The sequence below is a fragment of the Solea senegalensis genome, linkage group LG13, assembly GCF_019176455.1.
Source record: "Solea senegalensis isolate Sse05_10M linkage group LG13, IFAPA_SoseM_1, whole genome shotgun sequence".
Classification (NCBI taxonomy): Eukaryota; Metazoa; Chordata; class Actinopteri; order Pleuronectiformes; family Soleidae; genus Solea; species Solea senegalensis.
The window spans coordinates 4,116,650-4,127,450 of NC_058033.1; the positions used below are offsets into that span (position 1 = coordinate 4,116,650).

Sequence of the window (10,801 nt, forward strand, 5' to 3'; positions counted from 1 at the left end):
ATCGCAGAAGGCACAATTTTAGATGAATCATTGTCTTGATCTGTACACATCTTATTCTACAGACTGAAGAGAACGTCTTTGTTTCTCACAGAGCTGCACAAAAATCACACAGTAATCATTTTAAATATAGTTTTACGAACAAAAATGAGAATAATGATGTAAAAATGACCGCTCCCTCGAATCACATGGCAATCCCGGTCAAAATAATCCTCAACAAACTTTAAAAAACTACAGTCTAGTTTAGTCAGTTGAGAGATTTCTGACTAAATAAGTTTGTCTCATGAACTTGGAGACGGACATGTGAGTGGAAACCTCATCAATAACTATTATAAACTATATAAATAATAATGATTTGTGTGTGTGTGTGTGTGTGTGCAGAACTGGTACGAGGTGGCGAGCAGAGCAAACGAGCACATGACTCAGAGCGTGGTGTCGGTCAAAGTCACCTCGGACGTCAGCGCTCAGTGCAACGCGTCCAACGACATGGGCACCGAGGTCAAGGCTTTCAGCATCAAAGCCAGTAAGAGCCTTTTTATTTCTCTCCCTCTGCTTCTTTCAGTGTGTGTGTGTGTGTGTGGAGCCTGACGTGATGCCAGGAAACATTTCAGGGTTTTTAAAATCATTGTTGAAACCAGTTTTTATATTAAAGGTGCAATATGTAACGAGATGTCAGGAAACAAGTGTTGCTCGCTGTATTTAATGGTTTGTTCCAGGTGTTGTCGGACGTTTCAACTTAAAAGCAACTCCCTGATTTAGACCTGGGAATGTCAGAGTAACCTCACAAACTCACATTAATCCAGTTGTACACATTGTGCTGGTCAGTTTTTATCCCCATCCATGTTTTGTATGACTTATCAACTCAAATTTGAGGTGATGTCACTCCCAATTATAATGTTCCATGAATATACAGTGGAGGGGGGGTCAATATTTATAACTGCAAATTCACAATTAACTCCACTTAACAGTAGATGCATTTGTTCTCATTTATAAAGGATTTTACATTCAAATCAAATGCAGCTGTGATTTCGTTTTCAAACGCGCTGCTTTACCTTTTTAAAATAAGTATGAGATGTTTTAAAGAAATGGCAGTAAAAATAGTCAGAAAAGTTACATTATGCTCTCGGACTACAATGATTTATTGTAGTTCTCAGAATTTTCAGCTTCTTCCACGTGAATATCTTCTGCTTTCTTTGCTCCAAAAAACACAGAAATCATTCAAACTGAATGGACACAATAAGACATTTGAAGAATATTATTGTTTTGAGGGTTTGGGAAACAATGATCAACATTTTTTGGACCGGACAACTAATCAATTAGTGGAGAAAATAGTCTGAACACCCGAGTCGTTGCAGCCCTATTGTGCACTTAGTCCTTCGAAAACTCCCCAGTGGAGAAGTGATGTCACGATCTCGTGTGTTTTTATCAAAGTTTTACTTTTGAGTCCTGTAAAGTGTAAACATGCTGTGTTCAAATCAGAATGTCCTCTTCTTGTGATTATTAGTTTTATAAGTTCCACTTGAAGGAAACAATATCAGTTTTGATATTTTTGCACGTTTAATATTGTGAAATCATCCCATTTTTTGTACTAACCTTTATTCAGAAATACTTTGCAGACTGCATGGAAAAAAAAGGCTTTTTGCCATCAACTCTACAGGGAATATGGGATTATGGGTAATTTGTGAAGCTTCTGAATTGTGTGTGTGTATTAGTGTAATGTTATAAGTGTTGTTCTCCTTGTTCACAGTTCCCAGGGTCACCACAACTACTCCCTTCTCTCCTGGTAAGATTGTTGTCCCAGCGTCTCCACACAAACGAACGGGGGGGGAAAAAAAATCTCTTCTCATGTTGAAAGGTTTCTTCTGTCTCACTGTTCACACTTAAGATCAACTTTCTGTCTGTGACAATGAAAGCGTTTGGAGGACGACGTACATTATTTATGATTTTTGTGTCTGGTTTGCCGGCAGATCTTTTTTTTGCAAACTGCCTGCAGGCGTATATAAAATATTCTGTTTGATATAAGAGAGAAAAAACTCACCAGCAAAGACACTTTTATGACACTTGGTCTCTGCTCCAGTAATCTTTATTTGACGTCCCACTTTTTCTTTTTTCTTTTTTTTCTTTTTTAAACAACAAATAATTTAAAAAACACTACTTTTCCAGACTGGTTTTAGTTTTATTGTGGATTTTTTTTAATGTACACGTGAGTTTGTGGGGAGGTAATTTCTGAGCATCACCTCATATACCATTTAAAAAAAACTTTAAAAGCCCACGGGGAAAACAACTGGAACCCCTAATAAAAATAAAAACACGGACTCTCACGTGTTTCTGCTGGAAATTAAAAGCGTAATTATTCGCCGAGGTTAATAAGGACTCCATTTGTCACACGGTCAGTCAACACAGTCCCTCAGGGAAAAGGGATTCTATAGCCGCTTAAGACTCATATGATAAATTACATCACCGTTTAACGACGGCAAGAATAACAAATAAAATGAATCACACTGTGCTGTGTTTTTTTCTCGTCGTATTTTTAAAAGCCTCTCTGTGGGTAATTCAACACAGGGTCGCTGATATGATCACACCATGGAGGGGCTGGAAAAGTTGGGACCTTTATTTCAACAGTGGACAATAACACTTTGTGTTTGATTTTAGGTATTTTTTAAAACAGTAGTTGCCTGATTTTCATGTCCCATCATCATCATTAACAGTTAACTCCATGTAAACAATAAATCTCATTTTTTTGTTTTTGTTTTATTTAACTTGAGCCTGTTTGACCGCAGTGAATTAAATAGCTCTGAAATGAGTAGAACCGTTGCTAACGTGTGTGTGTGTGTGTGTGTGTGTGTGTAGCTGAAGGCAGTGGCGTGATCATCGTGGTGATCATACTGTGCCTGCTGCTGCTCGCCGTCCTCGGCAGCGTCCTCTACTTCCTCCACAAGAAGGGAAAGATTCCCTGTGGACGCTCGGGGAAGCAGGAGATGTGAGTACAGAGAACCCACATTATGTGACGTGTCATGTGACTGTGGGTATTTGTTAGTTTTCGTCCCTCGAGCAAACCTGAACTTAATTTAGCTCAATTTCACGTCCACAGGTCGATCAGTGAACATATACTGAAACAGAACTGTCTGTTATCTGCGCCGCAAAAACAGACCACCGAGAAATTAGTCACGTTTTATTTCTTAAATGAATTGTAATGTGCTTTTAAGGAGAAGAATCTGCCAGTGGGGGAAGAAAATATTGCTTGGCTGGAACACGAGAAACCTGCTTGTAAATCTTGACTGTAATGTTTCTTCAAATGAGGGGAAAATCTGGATAAATCTGGCCAAAATTTAAGAAGGTTGTACCTATTACAAGCAAGGAAATTCTGGCATATCAGAAAGGTTTACTCAAACCAGGAGCAGTTGGGATTTCATTCAAACCCTTATTTTAGTTTCTTCCTGGTAGATCAAGCTTAAAGTAAGCTGTAGTGTCTTATTAAGTTAGATATTTCTTTTTAAGATAAGATTCTTTTTTCCTTCACTTGCTTGCCAGGGTTTGTTTCTTTTTAGGCAGAAAGTAAGAACCATTTCCCCACAACATGGTTTATTTTACTTTCTTTGAAATCAGTTTTTGCAGTGATGTTGTTTTTCTGTCCACGTTACAGCCGTAGACTGTTTATAAAATGAAAAAAGACATTAATGAGAAGCAATTTGAGGAATAACGGGCAGAACCAGGCGGAATGTATCTCAATTTCATGTCGACAGGTTGAACATTGGACTGAAACTCACATGCAAAACTTTTGCTTGCAGTTCCAAAGAAAAGACGACCAAAGACGACATCGTGGTAGAGATGAAGGGCAGCACAAAGGCCGAGGACACTGTCCTCCTAAAGGCTGTCAACGGAGACCAAAAGGGCCCGAATGACCAGGTAACACGAGGACGCCGCTCACTGTCTTTCTTCAGGAGCAGAAAAGGACGCGATTGTGACTCTTTCTGAGACACTTTGATGTTTTTGTTCAGATGTTACATGTGGCTCATAAGTTAAAGTACAAAAAGTAGCCATTGTATGTTAATGTGTCCCATAATAAGACAGACATTATGGCCTTTCATAATTAGAGCTTTGTTAAACCACTAGGGGGCAGATTCTTTTAAACCTTTCGGCAACCTATTAACAAATATGCTTAAAAAAGTATCCTTAAAGGGATGGTTCAGGGGTTTGTATTGAAATTGGCCACATTTTTATTCTCACTGTCACAAAATTGTCTCCCCACTTATATATTTCATATTAACTTCATAAAACGGAGACTAACTTTGTCAAATAAACTTTTGGATGAAACAATTGTGACAAGTGTTAGAAGAATAAACTTGCGTCCCTTCAATTTTGTTTCCAGAGACAAGAATGTGACTTCCTGTCGACAGCGGATGTCCAACTAAGACCCTCATGTCTTTTTGTGTGTCTTTCAGTAAAGTCCCTGACTTCTCAGCGGTGGAAGAGTTCAGGACACGTTGAAATGACAGTTGAGTGTGTGTTGGAGCGTTGACGGTTCCACTGATCTGAGATCGGCAGGACGACACCACAGACCTGGACATTCTCCCGTCATGTTTTGTTCAGTATTCAGTAGATTTACACACACACACACACACACACACACACACACACACACACACACAGGTGTGTATTTCCCTTGAATGAACGTTTGATTCCTCAACATTCTGTTTGTTTTTTCCATTTGTTTCCTCAAATATGTTGGGCTGTTGTTCAGTGTGTTTGTGATGACGCCTTTCACGCATCATCCACTTTTATTGTTGTTGCTCTTCTTTTTTTTTTTTTATGAAGTGTATATATTATATATATATTTTGTTATTTAAGATATTTTGGCACTCAGATTTTCATTTTCATGGTCGAGTCTGGGTCGCGTGCATGTGGATCCGCGTTCATGAGACCAAAACTAAACCACGTGCTGCTCCTCGGCAGCTGCTCTTCACTGCGTGATTCTGCTCTACTTTCGACGACGTTTGTAGAAATTCATGTTGAAATTTATCAGAAAATTTAAAACAAAACCACCTAAAGTTTGAAAGTCACCGTCATAAAATCTCAAAACCATCGATCCGACGCGATGGCAACCCTCTGCGAACTACTGTCAAGCCCTTGTACTGTTTGTAAATACCTGTAGTGTACAGACGTGTTAGTGGAGACCTCTGACTGTTTCTGAAGTCAAGGAAGGTCAAAGTTTAGTGATCTGCTGTGCCAGTTTTTGAGAACGCATCATACACTGAAATGTTTTTGTTTTTGTTTCTTTGGTTTTTGCTCTGTGTGTTTTTCTTTGTGTTTCCACTGAGAGCTCGTGAGTCGGGCCTGGGGAAGAGTTTCAGTGTCGTGCATGTTTGACAAGCTTCGTACTACAGATATTTGTCGATGGCAAAGTGTCGGTGCAGTTAATGAATCAACAGGCAGCTGAAAGTTTTTATAATTCATCACAAGGAATAGTTAGTTTTCTAAATTGTTGTTTTTCGACAGACTCTAACCTAAAACTGATTGATTTTGTTTTTAATCTCACTCAAATTTACATTTAATTTACATTTAAAATGAGACTTTTTTTAAAAACTTACCCAAGAGATGGGTAGTAGTAGATAATACTACTTTTTGAGAAAAAAAAAACACAACCAACCTTTGCTGTGTCACCGTTCTCATTTTCATCCAAATTTTTTAGAAACAAGAAGAAATGGATATTTTATTTCTGTGGTTTAAAAAGGCACAAACTGATTCTAAGATAAATGATCATATACGTTTATCGTTCATAAGCTGAGACATGCATTAACACTGTTCTGCTTCCTCGGGCCCATGTTGTGAATAAGATGTACCGAATGTTCACTGTGTAGGTCGTGAGAAGACGTTGACTTGTTATTGTTTGTTGTTGTTGCTACTTTGCCCCGATGACTTGCAGCATTGTCAGAGTAGTGACACGTTTTCTCTGTTTTGTTTTATCCACTCAGTCCAGACGTTAGATGATGTTAAAGTAGAAATATCCAGGTACAGAACGTCCTCAGGCCATTAATAAATAAAAATAATACAGTCTGATGCTGTGCTGCCATTATGGTTCAGAAAATCTGCACAAAGCCGTAAGACGAGTCTTATGGTCCTGGATTTTTCACTAGTGGGAAAACAGCTTTGAAAGTGAACATTGCCTGTCGCGTTCCTTTTTTTGTTTGGTTCTAAATGTGTGTAAATTAAGTACTGTACATGTGATCATTTGATGCTTGCATCGTTTTTATATTTTTTGCAAAAAAAAATAATGCCAAATAAAAATGTTCCATTTCAAAAGAGATTGTTTTATCGTCTATGCTTATTTATTGTTTTTTATGTTTCTGGGTTATGTCCCATTCTTGAAAATAATGTATGTTTTTGTTCTAATTGTGTACAAACATACTCAAAGACTGGAACTGGAAATGACGTCACACCCAAGTTAATCTAGAACTTCACAAGTTGTTTGAGATGCTCCAGCTAGGTTTGCTAATTAGCAAGTTAAGTTAGTCAGATAACTGCACTATGTGGTATTTTATGCATAAAAACACAGTAATGTGTTCACAAACACCAGTAAACAATACCGAGTACAAGTATACACTTCCATGTACGTTGTATTTCTCACACTGAGAAAAAAATAGAATATACATTTCTCTGGCGCGCCGCTATAGCTATGGAACCGGAAGAAAACTGTTATCATACACGTCACGTGATTGTCTTGTTTACTCCTGAGCAGTGCTCACTTTAGCAGATACGCCACCTTGTGGCCAAAAGGAGAAACCACAGCTCTCTGTATGTGCTGCTTCTCAGAAACTGGAGCCCAGATATGATTTTGTGAGCTACACTGCTTCACAAAACAATACACATACAACTCAAAAACTCTTAACGTTTGAAATTAAATAACTTGGAAAACAATACAGGAAGGGGGTGTGGCCTATTCTGTCATAATTTCTTGTCCTTACACGAGTGTAGTCATATTTCCATCATCTGTTTTTGTTGTTTGAAATAGCAGTTTGCAGTGCAATTGCAGTAAATACAGTTTCATCGTTGCATAGTTCATTTTAGTCAGGAGGCTACTTTTGGTTGTAATATATAATTTATACATTTTATATCCTGGCCATGCATAAATGAACTGTTGCATTTGTCTGAATTTCAAACACCTTGGTGGTCAAACATCAAGGTCACTGTGATCTTACAAAACCCTATGAGTTTTTTTAAACGCCTGGAACGAATCCTTTAAAATTCAAAATAAATTGTACCAAACAGCCATCTTTTTCAGCTGGTGTGGCCTCGCATGACATATTTGGCCTTTTGAACTTTAATTCCGTCAACAAGGGCATGTCGTCGACGTCTGGTGAAGCGTTTACATTTCGACTACATATAGTCGAATTGAGTCATACAACCACTGGGCTGTAATTCTAGCTCGATCTTTTCTTTTTGAACAAAGGAAGAATATAAGCGCCTTTTATTTTCTTCTGCCCAGAAGGCTCAGTATAACAACAGCGAGTTCAGAGTGTTGTGTGTCGACCCTGCACAGTCCCAGAGTGAGGAGACAGGAAGGGGGAGCGCTGCCTCCAGACCGCTGTCAGCACGAGCTGGAAACAAATCCAACAGTAGCTCAGATTTCCAGCTGCAGTGTGGAGGAGGAGGCAGAGGAAGGTCAGAAAACATGAGTCGCATCTGCAACAAATTCAGGCCCTGTGAGCTCAGCGCTGCACATCAGACTGCAAAACAAATTAGCCTTAGTCTTTTTTCATTTGGCAATGAAATGAACGTGGAGACAACGCATCTCTCTAGGTCAACATCCAAGCTGGTGTTTGGATTGCAAACAGATTAAACTTAAACGATTAAAAAAAAAGATTATAACAACAGAAATTTTACTGGAAATAAGCCATACAAATATATCAACCCACAATCCCTGCATGACACTCGTTGGTTATTGGTTTATTTTAGAAATATCAAGTAAATAATAGTATTTAACCTCATGGCCTGTTAAAAAGAAACATTAAAACAAACGGGTATTCAAACACCTGTTTGTTTTCACATTTTTAACTTGAAATGCCCATTTTAAGACACAATTCTGTGTCTTGTGTGTATGTTTTTTTTTATTTATTTATTTTAAGTGTATCATGAAATAAAAAACCTCCCTCTTGTCACTTTGGAGGACAAAAATATCCACTCCCTAAAACTAAACTAATGATAAGTGATGCTTTATGTTCAGTTAGTAAACAAATTTAGCCCAAATCACAAATACAAATTATTCATTCATTTTCAGTGTGCTCGCCTTGTAAAAATACCACTTTTTTAATACCTTAAATGTAGATATCGATGCATTCAATTGCTCCGTGTGACACTTGTTGCTCATAAAGGACAAACCACAGATCAAATGTTAAAGAAAATACTGTTTAATTAAAAATCTTAATGGCTTAGGCATGAAAACATGGCAACACAATGAATGCTGAGGGTATTAAAAAGACAATAAATAAAATCATATTTACACAGGCAACAAAAAAAGCAATGAAGACTTTTTTTCTCTTTTTTTAGTAGCAAGTTCCCGTTGAAAAGGCGAGTTATCATGGTTACACTACATATATATCATTAACCAGTGAGATCTGAGCTTATACATCAAACCAGCTGAGTTTACCAGTGACTGGAGTGTGTGTGTGTGTGTGTGTGTTTGTGTGTGTGTGTGAGAGAGCCAGCGGAGCATCTGGCAACGATGTCAGCCTCAAGTGTTTTTTCCCCCTCACACAGCGAGTGTTAGTCCCCGCTAAGTGTTCAAACGCCCGAGTTCAAGTGAACACAAGAGCCAAAAGGAACTGACGACACGTCCTCTTCATGGTGAGAAAAAAAAAAGAGAGAGAGAGAGAGGCTGAGGGAGCGACATAAAAGGGCAAACAGGCTGCTTTCAAATGCTTTTGGTTCAGGGCAATTAAAGATGGAAGGTCTCTATGTCACATCCAGACAGAAGAACTCCACCTGCCAGATTCACCGACCTCAGCCTCATATGCAGGGATACAATCATGTGAAACTTTACACTTACTTATTTTATTTTTTTTACACATTTTACTGCATTTTTCCCTCCGTTTTGACACCACCGCGTCGATATTTCAAACCTATTTTAGAGGAAAACGTGATCAAAATAAGACTCGTAAGAAACCCTTCTCTGATCAGGTTATTATGACACATTAGTGTTAGTTTCTCCCAATTGCAAACATATTTTCTTAGTCTTAATATTAGTGCGTTCCATTTATGCGGGAAGTCTGAAGTCAGAAGTGGGAGTGCATTCCAGTTGAGAAGTATTTTTATTATTTACACGAGTGGCCGCCATCTTAGAATCCTATGTCAGGGTTTGCGGGTTTGCGAGTTTGCGTCGACTTTCCAAGTTGGAAATCCGACTTGAAGGGGCGTGGCAGTTGAAACTCGGAAATTCCAACTTCTGACTACAAATAGAATCAACCAACGTTGTGTATCTAATAAGCCAGTGTGAAGAACTGTGTCCAAAAAGGCGGTATGGATAAATGTGGACGAAAGAGTTTTGGCTTTTCTCAGCTGAATGTGCGGGTTGTGATCGACAGAAGGCACATTTATCGCACGGGTTACTTAAAATCTCTTAATTTAAAGAAAGAAAAAGAAGTTGCAATCATCATAGTTGCACATAAAAGGGAAAAGAAAGGAGATACTCAGGCCTGTCTCGTATCTGGCTGTGATCCTGAACGTGCACATTAATATGGAACGAGCGTCTTTTCCAGTAAACGGAGCCGGAGCTCTTACTATGCATTTGTATGCCGTGCTGACGCAGCCCTGGACTCAGATCAGACTCGCTTGCTTTGATGACACAGACTTCTTTTCATCTCGGCTCTTAAATGTGCCTGTGATCCTGCAGGCCGGGGGTTAACGCGCGGTACAAGCCCCGCCGAGTGTACAACATCCCATATCGGTGCATCGCGAAAGACAGAGAGGTGTGGCGAATTAGGAGTGAAGGCTCGATCAGCGATCGACTGGAGAGAAATCCGAACACCTGAGTGAAAATCGCAACTTTCAACATTTTATGTCTGTGTTCATTTGGAGTTCTTGTGAACGAATGACTTTGAAGTCAGAGACTTGAGACCAAACCTGATCCAATATTTCAGTCACTGAGCAGTTCATTAAAAGTCCAGTGTATAAAATATAATTAATTTGGCAGAAAATCAAGGTAAATTGCTATTTTTCATAATTATATCAGGAGCAGGGTCAGCTCTACAGCGGGCGCCATTTTGGACCATGTTTCTACAGTAGCCCACAAAGGACAAACTAAACATCTTTTGAGTTTTGATGCAAACCGAAGGCTACGTAGGTTCAACAACACACTCGCCATTTAAATATTATACACATTGTACCTTTTAAATTACTTACAGTCAGTCACACATTTCCTTAGTAATTCATGTAAAGTCAAGGCTGCTTAAGGCTCAGCTGCAGTTTGAGCTAAATGCACAGCAGAATTTTTGAGTTTTTCTTTGCTCTTCTACAAACAGAGAAACCGGATTAAGTATTATTTGTCGTCAATTACGGATTAATCGATGTAAGTAGCAAAAAAAAAAAACACGGGAAAAAGCTGATAGTGTATTTTTTTGTGGACATTTGGTCACGGTGGCGTCACATTTAATTAGCACGAACGGTAAAACAATCTCATTAATTCACATTAACAGCGACAGCTAAAGATTATTGTCAGCATTAATTAATCCGCTCGTAATTTCCTGCTGAGTGACAGAAATACCCGAGCTCCATGAGAGCCTGGGGAAAAGTTCGAATACAAAAAATTGTA

The 10,801-nt window shown here is 38.7% G+C and overlaps 1 protein-coding gene across 1 annotated transcript in view; it reads left to right on the forward strand.

The window, feature by feature from the left end:
* Positions 1–6,221, forward strand: part of mcama (melanoma cell adhesion molecule a) — a 42,773-nt gene extending 36,552 nt beyond the window's left edge. The window contains exons 12-16 of the mRNA XM_044043095.1: positions 379–520; positions 1,745–1,780; positions 2,848–2,977; positions 3,786–3,903; positions 4,440–6,221. Coding sequence (XP_043899030.1) covers positions 379–520; positions 1,745–1,780; positions 2,848–2,977; positions 3,786–3,903; positions 4,440–4,442 — 429 coding nt within the window. The 3' untranslated portion in view covers positions 4,443–6,221. The remainder of the gene's footprint in view (positions 1–378; positions 521–1,744; positions 1,781–2,847; positions 2,978–3,785; positions 3,904–4,439) is intronic.
* Positions 6,222–10,801: the final 4,580 nt, after the last annotated feature.